The following is a 23,814-nucleotide window of genomic DNA, read 5'->3' on the forward strand; positions in this document are numbered from 1 at the left end:
CCGACCACGCCAACCCAGCACTGCACATCCAGGCTGAGGCGATTGCTGGTCGCAGTATAACACCAGTATGTGTGTAAATACATTTTAGGATACCCTCCTGCTTTCTATCAGCAGGATCCTTAAGGGCGGCCATCTCAGGAGAGGGTAGAGCCCTTGTTCTTACAAGCGTGTGAGCGCCTTATCCCCCCTAGGGGGTGTTTCCCAACGCATCCTAACCTCTGGCGGGAAAGGGTATACTGCCAATAACTTTTTAGAAATTATCAATTGTTATCGGGGGGAAACCCACGCATCATCACACACCTCATTTTATTTCTCAGATTCAGGAAAACTACAGGTAGTTTTTCCCTCACCGAACATAATACCCCTTTTTGGTGGTACTCGTATTATCAGAAATGTGTAAAACATTTTCCATTGCCTCAATCATGTAACGTGTGGCCCTACTGGAAATCACGGTTGTCTCTTCACCGTCGACACAGGAGTCAGTATCCGTGTCGGCGTCTGTATCTGCCATCTGAGGTAACGGGCGCTTTTGAGCCCCTGACGGCCTATGAGACGTCTGGACAGGCACAAGCTGAGTAGCCGGCTGTCTCATGTCAACCACTGTTTTTTATACAGAGCTGACACTGTCACGTAATTTTCAACAGTACATCCACTCAGGTGTCGACCCCCTAGGGGGTGACATCACCGTTACAGACACTCTGCTCCGTCTCCACATCATTTTTCTCCTCATACATGTCAACACAAACGTACCGACACACAGCACACACACAGGGAATGCTCTGATAGAGGACAGGACCCCACTAGCCCTTTGGGGAGACAGAGGGAGAGTTTGCCAGCACACACCAGAGCGCTATATATATATATATATATATATATATATATATATATATATATATATATATATATATATATATATATATATATATATATATATATATATATATATATATATACACAGGGATAACCTTATATAAGTGTTTTTCCCCTTATAGCTGCTGTATGTTTTAATACTGCGCCTAATTAGTGCCCCCCTCTCTTTTTTTAACCCTTTCTGTAGTGTAGTGACTGCAGGGAAGAGCCAGGGAGCTTCCCTCCAACTGAGCTGTGAGGGAAAATGGCGCCAGTGTGCTGAGGAGATAAGGCCGCCGAAAAGGGGGCGGAGCCTATCTCCCGTTTTTCTGTACATTCTGGCAGGGGTTAAATGCATCCATATAGCCCAGGAGCTATATGTGATGTATTTTTTGCCATGTAAGGTATTTTTATCATGTTTTTATTGCGTCTCAGGGCGCCCCCCCGCCCAGCGCCCTGCACCCTCAGTGACCGGAGTGTGAAGTGTGCTGAGAGCAATGGCGCACAGCTGCGGTGCTGTGCGCTACCTTATTGAAGACAGGAACGTCTTCTGCCGCCGATTTTTCCGGACCTCTTCGCTCTTCTGGCTCTGTAAGGGGGCCGGCGGCGCGGCTCCGGGACCCATCCAGGCTGGGCCTGTGATCGTCCCTCTGGAGCTAATGTCCAGTAGCCAAGAAGCCCAATCCACTCTGCACGCAGGTGAGTTCGCTTCTTCTCCCCTTAGTCCCTCGATGCAGTGAGCCTGTTGCCAGCAGGTCTCACTGAAAATAATAAACCTAAACTAAAACTTTCACTAAGAAGCTCAGGAGAGCCCCTAGTGTGCACCCTTCTCGTTCGGGCACAGAGATCTAACTGAGGCTTGGAGGAGGGTCATGGGGGGAGGAGCCAGTGCACACCAGATAGTCCTAAAGCTTTCTTTTAGATGTGCCCAGACTCCTGCGGAGCCGCTATTCCCCATGGTCCTTACGGAGTCCCCAGCATCCACTTAGGACGTCAGAGAAATAGGAATTTAATACCTACCGGTAATTCCTTTTCAGAACCCCATCAACCAGGGGTACAAACTATTTCTCCTGCAGGGTCCACAGGTTATCCACAGGATAATATTGGGATGAGGTAGCGACAGTGGATTGGCAGTGGAGGTTCTGAACCCAGGTGTCCGTACAAAGGTCTTACCATACTTACCAGAAGACCCGCAGACGCGTTCCCTCTCTGGGGCCCTCCCAGGTGATAAGGAAACCCGTCATACACTAGGGGTTTTTTTTGTGTGTTTTTTTTGGGACTTACTGTCCTGGAGAGAAGACGCAGCAATTCTGCGGTGCCGTCTGGCCCCCTTTGCCCTCTTTGACTTAGCATGTCCATGCCACTGGTGCAACCAAAAAGTTCTGCGGGCAGATACCGTTAAGTCCTAAAAGCGAGAGAACATACCTTTTTGGATGCCTCGTCTAGATAGGTGGCCGACTTCCCCAATATGTCCATCCTCCTAAGGTTCTGAGGAGGGAGTCCCTGTTGCAGACCCCAGCCAGATTACTTGTTTACCCAGCAGCTAACTGTAGAGTCACTCCTTTCTATCATTCTGTCCGATGTCCCCTTTAATGAACTTATCCCTGGGACTGGCAAAACAGTCTCCTTAGACAGGAGAGCCACTGAGGGATCCACTGTAGTAGGAGTCTCGCAAAGCTTCCTGCTGTCAGCAGGAAACGGATAGACAAACAAACGCTGACGGGATACCTTTTGGGTGTTTCCATGCAGAGGTCAAGATGGAATCCATCTGATATTAGGAAGGAGGCAGCCTGTCTCCTTTTGAAGAAGTACTGCCATGTCGGATTGCTATAATCAATGTGTGAGACATTACCTTCTGCTCCTATGAGTCCTTTGACTACAGGACTTAGGGTAATAGTCTCTTTAATGGCCACTAACCCATAGGGGCTCGGTTTTTGAGACCTGCTGTGAAGGTACCACAGAGAGACAGGGCCATTCTCGGTGGGTTCCACCACTCATGATTAGAATGCCTCAGTGTTCTCAAGAGGCAGCCAGAAGAGAGGTTAACAACGGACATGACTCCTGCTAGCGTATACAACCAAGCTGGAGCTTGGTCATTTACAGGTCCTGTGAAATTGAGTTCTTATACACAAAAACATATGAAACCTTAGATGCAGCTCTCATGCCTTATCACATGACTTATCCACTAAGACAGCCATAAATTAATCTTATAGGAGAGATTTCAATGGGGAAAGGAGGTATTGTCAAACTTAACTTATAAGATAGAGTAGACTTACCATTGTTAAATCTCTTTCTGCGAGATACACAGGGAAACATCGGGTGTAGAGATGGATCTTGATCTGAGGAACCAACAGGCTAAAGCTTTTAGACTGTCCCAGGACATCACCCCGCCTCCAGGCACTGGAGCTCAGTTTTCGTTAACCAGTCCAATGCAGCAGCAGGTATTTAGACAAGGCACATGTTAGCCACACAGAACCACATTCTCACGACACGAAGTGACTAGCGGCTAATGTTATCCCAACCGAAAGCAGCTAAGTCAGGGCCTATGGAACACAGTGTACCTCGCAGAAAGAGATTTAACTATGGTAAGTCTACCATAAATCATCTTTTCTGCAGCGGAGTACACGGTGTTCCACAGGGAAACCATCGGGGATGTCCTAAAGCAGTTCCTCATGGGAAGGGACGCACTGTAGCAGGTACAAAAACCAGTCATCCAAAGGAAGCATCCTGTGAGGCGGAAGTATCAAAGGCATAGAACCTGATGAACGTGTTCACTGAGGACCATGTAGCCGCCTTGTCCAATTGTTCTGCGGACGCGCCACGGCAGGCTGCCCAAGAAGGTCCAACCGACCAAGTAGAATGGGCTTTGATAGCAGCAGGAGCTGGAAGACCAGCCTGCGCATAGGCTTGTGCAATCACCATTCTAATCCATCTGGCCAAGGTTTGCTTATTCGCAGGCCAGCCCTGTTTGTGAAAAGCAAACAGTACAAACAGAGTGTTATGTTCTCTGTGCTTGGAACCCAGGAGATAGGGTGGCAGCAGAAGAGTTCCAAGTACAGATGCATGAAGCTGCGACAGAACTGGGGTACGCAGCAATACCCAACGGAAAACCCTGACTCCTTTGTTCTTCCCTAGTGGTCGACTAACGCCTGCGAGACTAGGGTTTCTTAGGCCCATGGCAACCACATTTGAACGTGAGGATTAGGTCTGGCCGAACTCGGATGGCCCCAAGTCTTAGTTGGTGACAAGGCGTTAACACAGAGAGAGAGAGAGAGAGAGAGAGAGAGAGAGAGAGAGAGAGAGAGAGAGAGAGAGAGAGAACAAGGGGAAAACTAAGACAGACACAAAAGATAAAGGGGAACCACAGAAAATAATAAACTAATTTATGTGCGGCGAGGCCGCCGAGAAAAACCGTAAACAAAGTAACACTGCCCAAATGCCAAATACGAATCAGTCGTAGTTAGGCAAGGACAACCACGCGGAATCCTCCGCCAAAATGACTCAACCAAAAACAGATAACGAGAACAAGGCTTCAGCTGTAAGGTGCGGCAGAGCCAGTACTCACGACACCACGGAAGGTGTGCGCAGGAAACTACCAGAACCCTGAGGCTTCGGACAACAGACCACTCCACTGGAAGACAAACTCGTAGTACAGCAGGAAACGATCCCTCAGAACGTATTCTGGAAACAGGACACAGGAGTACACAAGCTGGATGCAGGAAGACAGGCTCCACTGGAAGCTGCAGTCAGAGACCAGGAACAAGCTTGCAGGAAGCTAACCAAGAACTGGAACATACAGGTATCATAACAAACTTCTATCACCAGCACTGGACTGCAGGGCAATAAGGGAAACACGCCCCAATCAGGATGGCTGGAAGCCAGGCACAAGGTAATGGCCAAAATACTGGCAGGTGAGGTTACACAGACAAGAGCCAGACTGCAGTACACAGACTCACCACATAATGATCAAATATCTGACAGGTGAGGATTAACACATAGAAAACAGGCTGCAGTTACACAGACTCACCACCGGCGGCCAATAAGAGTCTTCTAAACAAGTACAAGAGAAATCCTGGCATGCAAATAGAACTATAACATAAAATTCATGAACAGAAAGCAAACAGGAATGAACCACTGTTTGTGGTTCAAAACAGTACCCCCTCCTTAAGGGTGGACTCCAGACAACCCATAAAAGCCAAGGGGAACAGAACAGAAGAAGTATAACATAAAATACATAACCAAATTGCAAAACAGTAATGAGCCACTGCCCCCCCCCCCCCCCCCCGGAGGAGGTGTTAAAGGACCCCAAAATTCAGGCTTTCCAAAAACATAAAACATGGGATACACAAAAAACCTGACATACTGGTATAAACCGTCAATGGCAAGAAAACAGAAACAAGCTGTGGCCACAGCTTGTAACACAGTAACTGACCTCGTGATAGAGGCAGTTCTGTCTATATAGATACGGAGAGCCCATACCACATCCAAAGACTTTTCTTTGGAAGACAAACCAGAAGAGTTGAAGGACGGAACCACAATATCTTGGTTAAGGAGGAAAGATGACACCACCTTAGGGAGATAACCTGGGCGAGTTCGAAGAACTGCACGGTCACAATGAAAAATCCAAAAGGGTGCTCGACAGGACAATGCTCCTTAGTCCAAAACCCTTCTAACAGAGGCGATAGAATAAAAACAGGACCTTGGCTGTGAGCCATTTAAGGTCCACTGTCTCAAGAGGTTCAAATGGAGACTCTTGCAGGGCATTCAGGACAACAGACAAATCCCATGGAGCCACTGGAGGCACAAAAGGGGGCTGAATATGCATCACTCCCTTTACAAACTTCTGAACTTCAGGCAGAGAAGCCAGTTCTTTTTGAAAGAAAATGGATAGGGCCCAAATCTGGACCTTAATGGAACCCAATTTTTAGGCCCAAAATCACTCCCGACTGTAGGAAGTGAAGGAAACGGCCCAGCTGGAATTCCTCCGTAGGGGCATTCCTGGCCTCACACCAAGCAACATCTTTTCGCCATATACGGTGATAATGTTGAGCCGTCACATCCTTCCTAGCCTTTATCAGCGTAGGAATGACCTCATCCGGAATGCCTTTTTCTGCTAGGATACGGCGTTCAACCGCCATGCCGTCAAACGCAGCCGCGGTAAGTCTTGGAACAGACAGGGCACCTGTTGCAACAAGTCCTGTCTTACAGGCAGAGGCCACGGGTCCTCTGTGAGCATTTCTTGCAGATCTGGAAACCAAGTCCTTCTTGGCCAATCCGGAACAATGAGTATTGTTCTCACTCCTCTTTTCCTTATGATTCTCAGCACCTTGGGTATGAGAGGAAGAGGAGGAAATACATAGACCGACTGGAACACCCACGGCGTCACCAGTGCGTCCACAGCTATCGCCTGAGGGTCTCTTGACCTGGCGCAATACTTCTGTAGCTTTTTGTTGAGGCGGGATGCCATCATGTCTACCTGTGGCAGTTCTCACCGACTTGCAAACTGCGTGAAGACTTCTTGATGAAGACCCCCCTCTCCCGGGTGGAGGTCGTGTCTGCTGTGGAAGTCTGCTTCCCAGTTGTCCACTCCCGGAATGAACACTGCTGACAGTGCGCTTACGTGATTCTCCGCCCAGCGAAGAATTCTGGTGGCTTCTACCATCGCCACCCTGCTCCTTGTGCCGCCTTGGCGGTTTACATGAGCCACTGCTGTGATGTTGTCTGACTGAATCAGAACCGGTTGGTCGCGAAGCAGGGACTCCGCTTGACGTAGGGCGTTGTATATGGCCCTTAGTTCCAGGATGTTGATGTGAAGGCAAGTCTCCTGACTTGACCACAGACCTTGGAAATTTCTTCCCTGTGTGACTGCCCCCCACCCTCGGAGGCTTGCATCCGTGGTCACCAGGACCAAGTCCTGAATGCCGAATCTGAGGCCCTCCAGAAGGTGTGCACTCTGTAGCCACCACATGAGAGACACCCTGGCCCTGGGGGATAGGGTGATTAACTGATGCATCTGAAGATGTGATCCGGACCATCTGTCCAGTAGATCCCATTGAAAGGTCCTCGCATGGAACCTGCCGAAGGGAATGGCCTCGTATGATGCCACCATCCTTCCCAGGACTCGAGTGCAACTGTTTTGGTTTTAATAGATTCCTGACCAGTGTCATGAGCTCCTGAGCTCTCTCTATCGGGAGATAAACCATTTTCTGGTCTGTGTCTAGGATCATGCCTAGGAAAGGCAGATGAGCCGTAGGAACAAACTGCGACTTTGGAATATATAGAATCCAGCCGTGTTGCCGTTACACTTCCAGAGAAAGTGATACGCTGTTCAGCAACTGCTCTCTTGATCTCGCTTTTATGAGGAGATCGTCCAAGTACGGGATAATTGTGACACCTTGCTTCCGCAGGAGCACCATCATTTCCGCCATTATCTTGGTGAATATTCTCGGGGCCGTGGAGAGACCAAACGGCAACGTCTGAGATTGGTAATGACTATCCTGTACCGCAAATCTGAGGTACGCCTGATGAGGTGGATAAATGGGGACATGAAGGTATGCCTCCTTTATGTCCAGAGACCCCATAAAATCTCCCCCTTTCAGGCTTGCGATGACCGCTCTTAGCGATTCCATCTTGAACTTGAACCTCTTCAGGTATATGTTCAGGGATTTTAAATTCAATATGGGTCTGACCGAACCGTCCGGTTTCGGGACTACAATATGGTCGAATAATAACCCCCTCCTTGTTGAAGGGGGGGAACCTTGACCACCACCTGTTGAAGATACAATTTGTGAATTGCAGTTAACACTATTTCCCTCTCGTGGGGGGAAGCCGGCAGGGCCGTCTGTGAGGGGGCATCTCCTCAAAGTCCAGCATGTATCCCTGAGACACAATATCTATTGCCCAGGGATCCAACAGGGAGTGAACCCACTTGTGGCTGAACTTACGAAGACATGCCCCCACCGGGCCTAGCTCCGCCTGTGGAGCCCCAGCGACATGCAGTGGATTTTATAGAGCTTCTTTTCTCTGCCCCTGCCTCTGGCAAGAAAGGACGCACCTTGTGTTCGAAATGCTGCATTTGATAATGTCGTGCTTTCCTAGGCTGTGCAGGAATATAAGGCAAAATATCAGAATTACCAGCTATAGCTGTGGAGACCAGGTCCGAGATCCCTTCTCCACACAATCCTCAGCCTTCCATATGCCTCTTAAGTCGGCATCACCTGTCCATTGCATATTCTACAGGACACGTCAAGCAGAAATCGACATAGCATTGACTCTAGAACCCAGTAGACTAATGTCTCTTTGGGCATGTCTCTTAAGACAGCATATATATATATATATATATATATATATATATATATATATATATATATATATATATATATATATATACACACACACACACACACACACATACATACATACTAGGGTCTCAATTTCTGCTGATAAAGGTACCTGTGCACGCTGCTACAGCGCTATAAACCCATGCCGACATCATCGCCGGTCTAAGTAGTGTACCAGAATGTGCACGTTATCTGCAGGATCCCTGAGAATAGCTGTTAAGTCACGGCTACCTTTTGGGCCAACGTGACACCCTAGGGGAAGATTCCCATCGTATCCTGGCCCTAATAGGGAAAGGATACTCCCTGAGAATTCTTTGTGGGAAACTGCAGTCTCTTGCCTGGAGATTCCCGCTCTTTTTCATCCTGGGAGGAGGGAAATTTACCTCAGCTTTCTTCCCCTTAAACATGTGTACCCTTGTGTCAGAGACAGATGAGTCATCATTGATATGCAAATAATCTTTTATTACAATAATCATATATTGAATACTTTTCTGCCATTTTGGCTGTAACTTTGCATTATCGTAGTAGACACTGGAGTCAGACTCCGTGTCGATATCAGTGTCTATTATTTTGGATAGTGATCATTGCGAGACTCTAAAGGTCTCTGCGACATAGGGACAGACATGGGTAGATTCCCTGTCTGTTCTCTAATCTTTTGTGCAATAAATTCGCCTTAGCACTTAATTACACATATCCAAACAGGTGTCGGCGTTGTCGACGGAGACACCCTCACACACACATTTGCTCCATCTCCTTCTTAGGGGAGCCTTTTACCTCAGACATGTCGACACACACGTACCGACACATCACACACTCAGGGAATGCTCATCTGAAGACAATTCCCCCATAAAGCCCTTTGGAGAGACAGAGAGAGAGAGTATGCCAGCACACACCCCAGCGCTATTAACCCAGGAATAACACAGTAACTTAATGTTAACCCAGTAGCTGCTGTTTATATTGATTTTTGCGCCTAATTATGTGCCCCCCCCCCCCTCTCTTTTTACCCTCTTCTCTGCAGGGGAGAGGCTGGGGAGCTTCCTCTCAGCGGTGCTGTGGAGAAAAACATGGCGCTGGTGAGTGCTGAGGAAGAGGCCCCGCCCCCTCGGCGGCGGGCTTCTGTCCCGCGTAAATAAACATTTACTTGGCGGGGGCTCATACATATATACAGTGCCCAACTGTATATATGCTAACTTTTGACAAAGATGTCCCAATTGCTGCCCAGGGCGCCCCCCCCTGCGCCCTGCACCCTTACAGTGACCGGAGTATGTGAGGTGTGTGTGGGAGCAATGGCGCACAGCTGCAGTGCTGTGCGCTACCTCAGTGAAGACAGGAGTCTTCTGCCGCCGATTTCGAAGTCTTCTTGCTTCTTATGCTCACCCAGCTTCTGTCTTCCGGCTCTGCGAGGGGGACGGCGGCGCGGCTCTGGGATCGGACGACGAGGGCGAGATCCTGTGTACGATCCCTCTGGAGCTAATGGTGTCCAGTAGCCAAAGAAGCGGGACCTATCTTCAGAGAGTAGGGCTGCTTCTCTCCCCTCAGTCCCACGATGCAGGGAGTCTGTTGCCAGCAGAGCTCCCTGAAAAAAAAAAACCTATCAAAATACTTTCTTACAGCAAGCTCAGGAGAGCTCACTGAACAGCACCCAGCTCGTCCGGGCACAGATTCAAACTGAGGTCTGGAGGAGGGGCATAGAGGGAGGAGCCAGAGCACACCAGAATCTAAATTCTTTCTTAAAGTGCCCATGACTCCTGCGGAGCCCGTCTATTCCCCATGGTCCTTACGGAGTCCCCAGCATCCACTAGGACGTTAGAGAAAATTATATTAACACTGTGGGAGATGTCTCCCCTGTTATTATATATATCTAGGTAGCTGCTATTGAAAGCTACAGCCCCCTGTTAGTGAGCTGAGGAAGTGCCCTGATCGCAGTTCCCCGGGGAGTCTGCCTAGCAGCTCTGTCTGTACACAGGCACTGCTGTTTTGCAGAGCGCGCCATCGGGCTGCTGTGGAGGTTTTTAATAATAATATGAAAGCATATGTTAAACTGAGACTTACCCAGGTCCTCGTGCATACTTATAGCGCACTTGCATGCTGAGCCACAGAGCATAGCTTGGATTTCAGTACCCGGACCTCTGGGTCTGTCCCTTCCATGTTTAACCTCAGCTCCTATGTACCGCCTTTTTTCCTTCCCGACTCCCCGCTAGTCAGGGAGCCAGGCTATACTCAGGGCTGCCATGCTGGCCAGTGGCGGTAGGCTGGAGGTGACCATAACACAAGCCGCTGTGTTGGGACTGACTGAGGGACTGATGTCTCTGCAGCAGGGGACCTGGACACCAACCTCAAGAGGTTGGAACGGGTCCCCCCGGCAGCTCCCACGTTGCAGACAGACAGGGGCAGTGTTGTCTGTCCTCAATGCTTGTTTAGCAGCTAAATAGATCTTTATAATAAAATTCACTAGAGAAAGCACGGAGAGTGTCCAGTTACCTAGGTCACATTTCTAAGACGGGCCTGTAGGAGGGGTATAGAGGGGGAGGAGCTAGTCACATTTTTAAATTTAAAGCGCCAGCTCCCGGTTACTGCACATCTATACCCCCATGGTCATGACTACCTCCAGTGTCCCCTAATGGATGAAGGAGAAATAAAACAAATCAAAGTTTAACAACACTATTAATGTTTTCGAAAGCATTACAACATGCTTGATCGAGGTTGCAAGTACATGTTTATTTTTATTTTTTCATTAAAACATTAACGCAAAAAAAAAAAAAAAAGGGTTTTGGGTTTGTTTGTTTTTTCCGTTTTTTTCCGACCCTGGATTTTTAAAAGGATTCTGGAAAACAAGACTGTAAAACTGTTTCCCCAAAAGGTTATATTTATTAATCTGCAAGGGTCATATTATGTTATAGAAGTATTAGAGAAATTATCCTCTACTTAGAAATTATAGGTTTATCTTTCAAAAAGGTTACACTATAATTCACCTTTAAATGTTGGAATTATCTGGATTTCTGATAAGTCTGGTATGTCATGATTCTTCCATCCCAGACACCTGCATGGAGCACATAACTAGTGGTGACCTCAGGCCATTAGCATCACCCATGAGCATGTGTACCAATGACCAAAAGATTAATTGTACAAGGACCAGTAGTGGCTGTGAGTACTGCAACTTTAGGGCATTCATTACACATTGCAAAAGAACTGTGCTGTGAATGCAGAGGCGACCGCACATAAACTGCGCTGAAAACTAAATTAACCTTAGCATCGCCCCACAAATTTCAATTGATTAATGCTATCTGAAGTGTAACACTTGCGTAATTAAGGACTGGTGCGGTCATACCTGTTAAATCTCTAAGTGCATAAGGAATATAATTTATTTTACTAATTCTATATACCCGCAGGTGGGAAGCATTGTTGTCAGCAGACACTTGTTACAAGAACTCGTGAGTATATTGTGTATGTATGCATAGTCCATTGTGCATTTATGATTTACTCCAAGATGTGATGTAAGGGGAGTGGTCGGAGAGGTGCTAAAAATAACCAAGGGACCTTGTGATGTTTGTTGTTGCATGTAAGTAAATGTTGCAAATAGAACCTACTAAGAGGTTGATGCTTCCTTATTGTGTTAAGGAATTGTGTATTTCAATGATACTGTATAGTATGGCTTGATCACCCATACTGAGAACAGTATCTCTATTGAAATCTGAAAAATCTGTTTTTCAACGTGTGTGTGTGTGTGTGTGTGTGTGTGTGTGTGTGTGTGTGTGTGTGTGTGTGTTCGTTCGTTCACAGGTAGAATTAACACAGACAGTTTACCTAATGATTAGTAGAGCTAGTATGTAAACTAAGCAATTTTTAGCCCGTGTACAGACGTGTCCCAGAATTCAAATCAGGATGAGATCTGCTTCTGTCTGGTAGGAAAGGCTGTCACACCGTATCAACCCCGAGTATAAGATGTTTATGATTGGTCAGAGAAATATATTTACCCTAGGTAAGGGATGTGTCATGACAAAAGTTTAAAATAGTAAAAATGAGAAATACTATCAAAATAAGTTTCCACATGACCAGTCTTGCGCTTACATATTTTGCTTCAAGTTTCTTTGCCACTTTTTCTACCTCTAGCCTTTCACGTTCTTCATCATTAAATGGATCATGAGATGGATTTTTCACCTGCAAAAAAAAAAACAAATAGAAAAAAATGAGTCACAGGATATTTTAATACTGAACTTGATAAAAGCAAAGAGCACAATTATATTTCTCCAACATTATACATAGTACCTGAGGGAAACTCACCCAAAAATAGGGAGAACATACAAACTCCATATTGCTAGAACCCTGGCTGGGAATCAAACTCATGACGTCAGTGCTAGGATGCAGAAACGCTAACCACTATGCCACAATGATTATCGAATATCCTAATCTTATACTTGGACTGAGCAAATGAATAGGTACATGCAAAGTACATTTATGACAAACATGTACATATATTTAAAACGGCGCTAAAAGCTATGGGGGGGGGGGGGCGAATTCAATAGATCGTGTTAAAGTCTCCAGAAAAAGAAAAAAAAGGGACTTTACCGTGATTTAGTGTCCGATGGTATAATCAGGAAAACCAATTATGGCCTGTTTTTTTGTTTGTTTTTTTTGCAGGGACACTAACCACACTGACCCATTTACACACAGTAATTACATGAATCTTGGATAAGTTCATTGATCTACGTGTTTTTGTGATCACAGCCATGGAAACAAGTCGGACAGATTTTTTTTTCTCCTGCCTTGGACAGGTGAATAAAAAGCCACGACACTACTGACTGTCAGGGCTAATTGAATTAGCCCCCGGAGATCAATTAACGCAGCTAATTGAATTCAACCCTCAATTGTCGTTTTCTTTTTCCCCTTAAGTAAACATTTTGTGCCCTGTATGCCATACATGTAGTGTCCCCCTCCAGGATTAGGACAGGGCAGGGCCCTGAGCAGGTAGCGCGTGCTCAAAAAGGAGGCACGGCATCACCGCTGGGGCGATCCAGCCCTCTCAAATTCACTAATGGGGGCATGTCCCAGACGGGGAAACAGTGATGGGGGTGTATACAGCACCTACGGAGGTGTGGGTCTTCCCCAAAGGTCTCCATTTAATAATGTGTATAGATGCTGCGCGCACTGCATCTATTCATGCGGCGGTGGCTACAGCAGGCTGTTTTCTCTGGGAGCCGCTGAAGGGGCAGGGTGCATTTAGCCCTTTAAAAATCGGGCAGAGCACGGCACGCTGTTAAGACAACCTAGTGTGAAGACTAAACATGTGTCAATAAGATGATCATAAATTAACATAACAATACTGTAGTCCTGGCAAAAGGCAATCATTTTTCTTAATTACTGATAAAAGTTGCTAAGAGTTGTTTTGTTTTTTTAGAATACAATCATCAAAAGGGGAGGACAAGTTCTAAAAAAAAAACAACAACAAAAAAAAAACACACACACACACACACACACACACACACACACACACCACCACCACCACAACACACACCTTATAGGATGGGAAGTGATAAACTGTTGAAATTATACAACTGTGCCTTAGGGCCATAAAATTGTTAAAATTCTGCAGAACACTTTTTATAATTCATAATTTTTGTTACATTTTCAAATTAAACACTTTTAAATATCAATATACACAGACAGACAATTATAATAAAGCTGAACTTCACCAGGGCCATTTCAAATCAAACCCTACAGAGGTTTCAAAATATTTGTAAATAACATACCAAAATCAGTAAAAAGCTGCAACCAAAAAGGCTCCATCTGTGCTTGAAGATATGATGGTTCTAAAACTGAACAGAACTCATTGCAATGCCACTCACTGATACTTTTGATTTGACCACAGCAAGTGTAACCAATGAGGTTTCTTTATACATAACTAGCAAGGGATGCAGTCAGAATGCTAGCGCCCAAACTCTGACAGCGGACGAGGTGCCAACTTCTGAATCATGACACCCTGATTATATGTATGCAGCACACTAGTACTGGTACCCTGCGGGAGGTGGGGAGGGGTTAGATTTAGGCTGCGTGGGGGAAGTTAGGCTTAGGCTGACGGGAAGGGAGGGGTCAGGTTTAGGCACCCCCGGGGAGGGTTAGGTTTAAGATGCGGAGAGAAGAGGTTCGGTTTAGGCAGCACTGGAGAGGATGGGTTAGTGGGTTATTGGGGGAGGGTGAATATACTTACCCAACCCCTGTCGAATTTCTCACCATCAGGATACCGCAGTTGGTCTGCTGACTGTCGGCATCCCGATTGCCAGTAAATTTTATGTAACCCACAAGTAGTTACATATGTGTCCTTATACACCTAGCATCTATAAGCCATACAGCACAAGACGCCCGAATCAACTGTTTCCACGAGAAATGTAGCGTTCCGTAGTTTTTGAATTTTGCATCTTTCACATGTCCAGCGAAATACCACTTACAGTGTACTAGAGAGGCTCTGCTACAACATTAACTGCACATTTAATGGTTTTACACAGGTATGATTTGCATAGTAAGAATAACGGAGCTTCGTGTGAGAAAAAGCCACAGCATCACAGTCCTCTTACAAAGATACAAACTCAGTCTCAGACTGATGAACAAATGTTTTCAAGCACCCAAAAACACAGGGTTTTCCCTTCCTTTCACATATATTAATCTTTACCATGCTAATCAGACACCAAGGAGTGGCCATACACAGATGTGTCCTCAAACACCAAGAGGATGATTCAATTGTTTCGGGCACCTAATTGTCCCATTTAAACATCACTGTTTAGATGCCCAAACAATTGTAACAATTCAATTGACGTTTGGGTGCCAAAGCACATTGCACATGTTGCGCCCAAACAGACAAGTTTTGGCTGCGTAAAATGACTAAACCAGTCTACAGTCCTGCTTTGGGCGCCCAAACTCCCATTCGGATGCCCAAAGTGCCACATTTCTCGCAGCTCAGGAGTCTACGAGAACAAATGTCAGCCCACAGCTACAGAGCATCTAAACGAAACAATTGAATTGCTTCACTTTGCAACCCTTGTGGTAGCCACGAGGTAAAACATTTGAATCAGACCCTTGTTTCAATAGGAGACTTCAATTGTTTCGTGTGTCTATTTTTCAGTCTAAATGGGACTGTTTAGACGCCTCTTCATATCGCACACGTTGCGTCCAAACAGACAAGGTTTAGCTACATAAAATGGCTAAAATCATCTAAAATCTAGCATGATCTCCCAGCGCCGCCCTTCCATACAGTGTAAACGGGAGCCGTGTCGCATCGACACGGCTTCCGTTTACACTACACCTTACCCGGATCTTTCTCGTGTCCTACCCAGGTAACTAACCGGGTAGGATTCCCGGGTCACCTGATCCGGGTTTTTCCTGAGGAAGCCGTTTCCACTAGCAAAAAACATGGGTAAATGCGCGCCCCCGTGCATTTACCTGTGTTTTTTGAGCTAGTGGAAAAGGGGTGTTAGAGTCTTTTATGCAAATGCAAGTCTTAATGACGACAAGTGCTGAGACTGAACTGATCATTTGATATGCAAAACTTGTACATCTCTGTGCGACCGAAGCACAACAGAACTTGGAGTAAAAAAAAAAAAAAAAATGCATCTCATTGTAGCACTTTGTATACAGATTCAGACTCTGTTGCACACAGATAAACAAGTATTGCATATTAAATTAATCAGTGCAGTCTTGTGAAGTGGTTGTCACATTGTATTGCAATTTACACACATTCACCTGAAAGACGGCACAAAAAGGTATGTTTGTCCCTACTTCAACAGTGCATGAGGACACATTTTTATCATTAAAATAGTACTTTTTAATACACATTTGTGCAGATGATATGCCTAGCTAAGTGATGGGCAACAGGGAATCGAGGGGTCGTATGCGGCACTCCAATTCCTCACAACTTTCCTGATTTACTGAGATATTAAATATATTACCTTACCTTGCAATTGAGATTAAGAGCAACTTGTGAACCTATAGGTTAGGGAGACACACAACACAGCCCTAAAATGCGTATCAGAATGGACTGTTTGTTAGCGAGGGGGTAAATTGTAACAAAATTCGTGTATCATGGGTCCTGACCAAAAAAAAAAACCTGCAGACCAATCTTAGAAGTTTGACAAGAATCAAACGTTAAATTCTTACATGCACAATCCATCTAATTAACTCAGCACTGATTTAAAGGGAGTGTCAGGGAAGTACCCATTATAAAGGGGGATGAGGAGGTATCACCTGGACTGGCAAGTCAGATCCTGAGGTTCCTCCCTGTACTCCTCTATGCTCGTTTTGCAGCAGTACCCGGTAGCTGAACTCAGCACAGCTCTCCTCTGTTGGGTCCGCCAGTGCCAACTCCAGCCTGACCGTCCCCTCGCTCCTATTCTTATCGTCCTCCGCTTTGATGTTGGCCTTCTGATGACAGGATCCGGCCTCCTTGGCCGTAGTGGAGGAAGTGGCTGCTTCTCGCTGCGGCCGTGGGATGGGAGTCTGTTGCAGAGACCGCTGTTGTTGTTGTTGTTGCTGCTGCTGCATGGCTGGTACCTGGGACCGGGCTGCCGGAGGACGTTGGGAGGCCGACGAGAGTGGAGGATTCCTCGGCTGATCCACACTCAGGCTTCCCACAATCTCGCGTGGCTTTATGGGTGACAGGCTCACAAACGGCACCCTGCGCGGCTCCGCCATTCTCCCTGCCCGGCGAGAGTAAGACTGGCCAACTATCGGCCTGTGCGCCCGTCCCGATTCCTCCCGCACGCCGTGTAGCTGGGACGGGTCTCTCCGCTGCTGCTGGTGACGGCTAAACCCTTATGTTCTATTCGCCGCCACCAGCACCATTACCATAACCAACCTAGGTGCTACCGCCATCTTGGACCAAACATAAATAATAACAGGGCCGCCTCGCAATGCGCATGCGCACAAAGGTCGCAGGGACAGGGCGTTTGGAACGTCATCACGTTTCCCATGCTGTCCGCTTTGCATTTGTTCCAGCCTGTGATGCATGTTACGTCTTCCTCTGACGCTACAGAAGCGTGTGTTGTCACAGCAACCAGGACGCTGCGTTCGCCTATATATGTGTTATCATCGCAGCAGTGTGCTCGTTTTACTCTCCTTCACTAGTGAAACGGCTACTCCCTCTGTTCTTCAACCTTCCTCGCTAGACTGTTCAATGTGACTGTATTTATCAAGGCGGGCTGTTGTGGTGGACTAACAACCTATTAACCTCTTACTACCTCCTTAACTATACCCAGTAGGTCTGCTTTCTTAATTCCAAATGCATCCGAACTCGGCTTGAGTTCCATCTCTAAACCACAAGCTATGGGCCTGAGACCTGATTGCAGCAGCACAATTGTTCTTTAATGGGCAAAACCATGTGCACTGCTGGTGGGGGCAGATGTAACATATGCAGAGAGAGTTAGATTCAGGTGGGTCATAGTGTTTCTGTGCAGGGTAAATACTGGCTGCTTTATTTTTACACTGCAATTTAGATTCCAGTTTGAACACACCCCACCCAAATCTAACTCTCTGCACATGTTATATCTGCCCCACCATCCCCATCCTTACTCTACAGTGCACATGGTTTTGCCCATTAGAGAACAATTTTGCTGGTGCGAGCAGGTCTGAATTAGGCCCTAGTTCTAGTAATGCCAGAAGCCAGGGACTGCTTATTGCACTCTTTAGTGGTAATCATTTATGGGATAGTTTCATAAGCCTGCTACAGTACCGAAAGGGGCGTTGTCCTGCTGCAAAATTAGTTTGGAGCTAATCAGATGCCTCCTCGATGGTACTGCATAATTGATAAGTACTTGCCGGCACTGCTTATCATTGAGGACACCATTAATCCTTACCAAATCCCCAACTCCAATTGCAAGTAAACTCCACCATGCTTCACTGATGCCTGCAGACACTCATTATTGTGCCGCTCTCCAGCCCTTCAGCAAATTTTTCAAAATTTGACTCATCAGTCCCGAGCTTTTGCTACCATAAGTGTGTCCTATCAGTATCAATCCAGGGGTGCTCTGTCCATACATCCAGGGGGCTCTGCCCTAGTGTTAAATTAACCCAGTAATGGGGTGTGTGGCTTGGATCAGCATGGAGTAGCAGCAGGGCGCTGCAGCTCCCTATACATATCCTGCAAAATATCCTGCTCCCTGGCAGTATGCTTATGGGCAACTTGTGTGCATCTGAGAAAACACTCACTTTGCCATCCGGTGGGGCAAGCAGGACTCAGAAAACGGGGACGCTGGGGCTGTACTGAGCGGTGAGGTCTGCAGCCAGGACATCGCGGTAGGGATGGACATTGATAACCGATGTTTCGTAACCATCAATGTTTTTGTTTCGATGGTAGTGTTTTACGCATTCAATGGTGCCTTTCCGATGTTTGTCACCATCGAATGTTAATCATTCGATGGTGTTCCAATGGTTGCTTGTTTTTTCTAGTTCCTAATAGCTATGCCTCCCCTGGCTGCTGTGTTTGCAACAAGGAAACTTCCTAGGTTCGGTGAAGGCTGTCTGACTCTCTCTCTCTCTCTCTCTCTCTCTCTCTCTCTCTCATACATTAGCCTGCCCAGTCCCCTCTATCCCTCCTCTCTCTAGGCTGCTGCTAGGCAACAGGGCCCACTGCTAGCTGTGATTGGCTCTCACTGACTCAGAGCCAATCACAGCACAGTCCTCACTCTGCAGGAGCAGTCACTCACACAGCAAATGCCACAGACAAGCGGAGCTGAGGAGGATTCCGAATTTCAGAGGAGGAGACAGAGTGACGTCACAGAGCATTATACCAGCTCAGGCAAGCAATAATAAGAAGTAGTACACAATACAATTAGCCACAGACAGTTGTGAATGTGAGATACAGAAACATTCATTAATAAACTGCATTAGTATCACCACACCAGGCAGTGACCACTACATCATCATCATCATCATATATTCAGTGTTGGTCAGACTCAGATACTGACTGTTTTTGTGAATATAGGGGCTGATTCAGAGATGGACGCAGCGGCTGTGTCCATCTGGTCTGCGCATGCACACTCGCCGCAGTGCGCGTGCACCACCCTTCTCACCGCAAGATGATTGACAGCAGCAAGCATTCAGGGGACGGCGATGCAGTGTTTAGTGGACGTAGTGGGCCAAACAGGGTGAGCCGGGAGTGTTTTCGGGGCGGCTGCATAACGTCACATGCAGACATTCCAATTAAAAACATGGCATTGACAAGGGTCAATCTTAATTCGATGCGTCCGCAATGTAATTGTGGACACATCAGAAGGCGGTACATCACACATGCTGTGCGGCCTTGCCCTGCATGTGAGGAAATGGACGTAGATCTTGCTGCGTATGGGTGTCTATCAGGTCCCTAGTGAGAGAGAATGTATACAGTCCCAGTGGAATTAAATCTGCTCTCCAGATTATCCGAGGTTTGTAGCAGGCATACAATATCCTTTTAAAGGGAACCGGAAACAATAAATGTGCTGCCCCCACACAAACTTGCACAGCATATGGAGGGATAAGCACAGATAATGATGATAGTGCAGCAGTCTTTTAAAAGACACATAGTTTTAATACAAATTGCACTTACAAGACAAACAATAAAAATAGCGTATCAGCATCCTTATGGTGGCAAACACAGCAACGCTTCATAGGTACCACAGAGTCCCACTGAAGTTCAGCGTGGTGGCAGTCAAAAGCAGGTCCGGAATCTGCAGCTGCACCCAGGAGACGTAATCAGCGTCCATGAATGTCCAAATAGAATGTGACAATACCACGCACTTAACGTGTTTCGGACCGCGCCGGGTCCTTCATCAGAAGTGTGATCACCATTGTCCTCCCCTGTCCTTATAAAGGAGCCTTTAATCACTCCTAACACTTTGCACCGGGGCCGGCATTCTGGTTCCTGTTCGAGGAGCGGAAATGATGTTACCGGAAGTTCGGCGCCGGCTTGCGTTCATCAACTAAGTAACGCCAGCGGAAGTCGGCGCCAGCTTGCGTTCCACACCAACAGGATAAGTGCCGGTCAGATGTAGGACTACGTTTTAAATAAATAACATATATCCTCAGTCCTAAAAAAATACGTAAAAAGAAATCACAATAAAACTAATCCTATATGCAAAGTACCATCACCATAATACACACAACTTTTTTGTGTATGGCGTGACTGTCATATTTAAAGTGACAGAGTGCATATAAATACAAAATCCAAACGAATATAATAATTGAATTTAAAAGAGGGTCATTTAAAAAAGGTAAAATCAAGTCAATAAGCACCGTAATTCAAACTCACTGTTAAATCCTTTTGGGATCAAAGTTTTTAGCTTATAGATCCATCGCATTTCAGCTTGTGACAATCTTTTTTCTAAATCATGAGTTCTATTTTTCGGTAAAACTTGTTCTATGCCACAAAAGCTTATAATTTGACATTCTCTCTTGTCATGGACTTTTTTAAAATGTGCCAACACAGTATGTGTGTCCAGGCCTTTCCTTATATTGTATATGTGTTCGGCCAAAAGCACTTTTAGTGCACGTGTTGTTTTGCCCACATATCTGCCGCCGAATGGGTAATGGTATTTATTGACATAGCTTTAGTTATTGAGGAGCACCGGCTATTTTTAAATATGTTCTGTTGTTGAGAGAGGAGTGCCGCTGACTGGACTGTTTTATATATATATATATATATATATATATATATATATATATATAAATGTACTGTAGTCCCCTGGTTCAGACTAGGCAAGTCTCCTCCTTATTCCAGGGACCAGGCGGCACTCACCGGATTTTTAACAAAGCATCTTTATGGAATTTCAAAAGTTCAATATGTCATATACAAAGGCATAGTGCAAAGCAATCCGACGTTTCAACGCCACACAGGCATTTTTATCAAGGTGCACAGTGCTGAAAAATAAAACAAAACAGGAGGCAATAACCACAAGTGTACTAACCTAAATAGACACCTTGTGTACAGTCTCCCTCATCACACTTCCGGACGCCAGCGGCGAGCCGTGCGTGCGCTACGGGGCTGTGTCAGCGGCGCCCACTGGTGACGTCATACCGTTGCCAAGCAACCAGACGCGGCGTACACTCAAGCCGCTGCTAGTGGTTGGGTGAAGCCATTTATTGTCAAACAACTGTGTTTACTCTTTTTAAATCATAATGACAACAGAATCTACCCAAATGACCCTGATCAAAAGTTTACATGCCCTGGAGATTTTGGCCTGATAACATGCACACAAGTTGACACAAACGGGTTTGAATGGCTACTAAAGGTAACCATCCTCACCTGTGATCTGTTTGCTTGTAATCAGTGTGTGTGTATAAAAGGTCAGTGAGTTTCTGGACTCCTAAAAGACCCCTGCATCTTTCATCCAGTGCTGCACTGACGTGTCTGGATTCTGAGTCATGGGGAAAGCAAAAGAATTGTCAAAGGATCTGCGGGAAAAGGTTATTGAACTGTATAAAACAGGAAAGGGATATAAAAAGATATCCAAGCAATTGAGAATGCCAATCAGCAGTGTTCAAACTCTAATTAAGAAGTGGAAAATTAGAGATTCTGTGGAAACCAAATCACGGTCAGGTAGATCAACAAAAATTTCAGCCACAACTGCCAGGAAAATTGTTCGGGATGCAAAGAAAAATCCACAAATAACTTCAGCTGAAATACGGGACTCTCTGAAAAAAAGTGGTGTGGTTGTTTCAAGATGCACAATAAGGAGGCATTTGAAGAAAAATGGGCTGCATAGTCGAGTCGCCAGAAGAAAGCCATTACTACGCAAATGCCACAAAGCATCCCGCTTACAATGCTCCAAACAGCACAGAGACAAGCCTCAAAACTTCTGGAACAAAGTCATTTGGAGTGATGAGACCAAAATTGAACTTTTTGGCCACAACCATAAACGTTACATTTGGAGAGGAGTCAACAAGGCCTATGACGAAAGGTACACCATTCCTACTGTGAAACACGGAGACGGATCGCTGATGTTTTGGGGATGTGTGAGCTACAAAGGTAAGGGAAACTTGGTCAAAACTGATGGCAAGATGAATGCAGCATGTTATCAGAAAATACTGGAGGAAAATTTGCAGTCATCAGCCCTGAAGCTGCGCATGGGACGTACTTGGACGTTCCAACATGACAATGATCCAAAACACAAGGCCAAGTCGACCTGTCATTGGCTACAGCAGAATAAAGTGAAGGTTCTGGAGTGGCCATCTCAGTCTCCTGACCTCAATATATTGAGCCACTCTGGGGAGATTTCAAACGTGCAGTTCATGGAAGACAGCCCAAGAATTTACAGAACTGGAGGATTTTTACCAAGAAGAATTGGCAGCTTTACCAACTGAGAAAATAAAGAGCGTCATCCACAACTACCACAAAAGACTTCAAGCTGTCATTGATGTTAAAGGGGGCAATACACGGTATTAAGAACTGGGGTATGTAAACTTTTGATCAGGGTCATTTGAGTAGTTTCTGTTGTCATTATGATTTCAAAAGAGTAAACACAGTTGTTTGACAATAAATGGCTTCACCCAACCACTAACCATGAGTAAAAGAAAAGTTTGTGAGTTACCATTCATATTCTCTGACAAATGGGCAGAAAATCATAAATTCTGCTAGGGTATGTAAACTTATGAGCACAACTGTGTATATATATATATATATATATATATATATAATATTACATACGTTATCCCGGCAGGTGGGATGCCGGCTGCCAATATCCCAACAGCGGCATCCCATCCACCAGAATGTCGGCAGCGGGTCGAGCGCTAAGAGTCCCCTTGCAGGCTCGTTATGCTCGCCATGCGCACAAGTGGAAATAGCTCTGGTGCACATATATATACCACACGCAGCCTGCGATGTAAGCTAGCGGCAAGATATTGAATCTGTCACTGACACAGCATTATATATCCTCCTCGCTGCCTTGCTGTAACACACCGTCTAGGCTCAAGTTCAGCATACGAGGGTTACCAAGAATTGGAAGATCGGGCGCTATTAGGTGCTGTGAATCTAATGCTGCTGCTATAAAGTTTGGGATAGTCACACCCAGACCATACAGTACAAAAAAACAACAACAGATAGCAGCGCTGGTATGATGGTAAAAATGAATGAACTGTAGTAAGAAGGATTGAGTGATAAAATATTTCACATTTAATAAAGTATAAAATTAGGTCATAATAAAAACCACATATATGTAAAAAATAACAATAAGAATAAATTAAAATAGGGTCAAAATAACTGCATATATCAATGTATTCCGTTCCTGTTAACAATAAACTGGATTGTAGAATCTGTAGCAGACAGAGACAGACTGACAGCGCAGTCTCACCAGTGAACTTTACCAAAGCTGCTAGAGGTGTAGTCCCTTGAGAATGTCTCTTAGGTTGAATAAAAACCAGCCAGGTTTTGGGGGTCCTCAATTGTCGCGGTGTACTCCTTGAATCTGAAGGAATGGTGATGCTCCAAAGAGATTAAACGTCTCACTTATATTCTGCAAAGTTCAAAGTCCAGTATTGGTCCGGATACAGTTCAGCAGTAGACATTTTGAAGATATTGACCCAGGGTAGCAGGGACATCACCATTGCGTCTGAGTATGCACCCACATTCTCCTTCCCACCCGTACTAAGATCTGATCAAAATGTTATCCCA

The 23,814-nt window shown here is 45.8% G+C and overlaps 1 protein-coding gene across 2 annotated transcripts in view; it reads right to left on the bottom strand.

The window, feature by feature from the left end:
• UBN2 (ubinuclein 2) overlaps positions 1–17,152 on the bottom strand; it is a 363,995-nt gene extending 346,843 nt beyond the window's left edge. For both annotated transcript variants that reach the window (XM_063940410.1, XM_063940409.1), the window contains exons 1-2: positions 16,422–17,152; positions 12,258–12,347 (exon numbers count right to left, since the gene is read on the bottom strand). In XM_063940410.1, the coding sequence (XP_063796480.1) occupies positions 12,258–12,347; positions 16,422–16,868 (537 nt within the window). In that variant the 5' untranslated portion in view covers positions 16,869–17,152. The remainder of the gene's footprint in view (positions 1–12,257; positions 12,348–16,421) is intronic.
• Positions 17,153–23,814: the final 6,662 nt, after the last annotated feature.

Source organism: Pseudophryne corroboree, chromosome 9, assembly GCF_028390025.1.
Source record: "Pseudophryne corroboree isolate aPseCor3 chromosome 9, aPseCor3.hap2, whole genome shotgun sequence".
Taxonomy (NCBI): Eukaryota; Metazoa; Chordata; class Amphibia; order Anura; family Myobatrachidae; genus Pseudophryne; species Pseudophryne corroboree.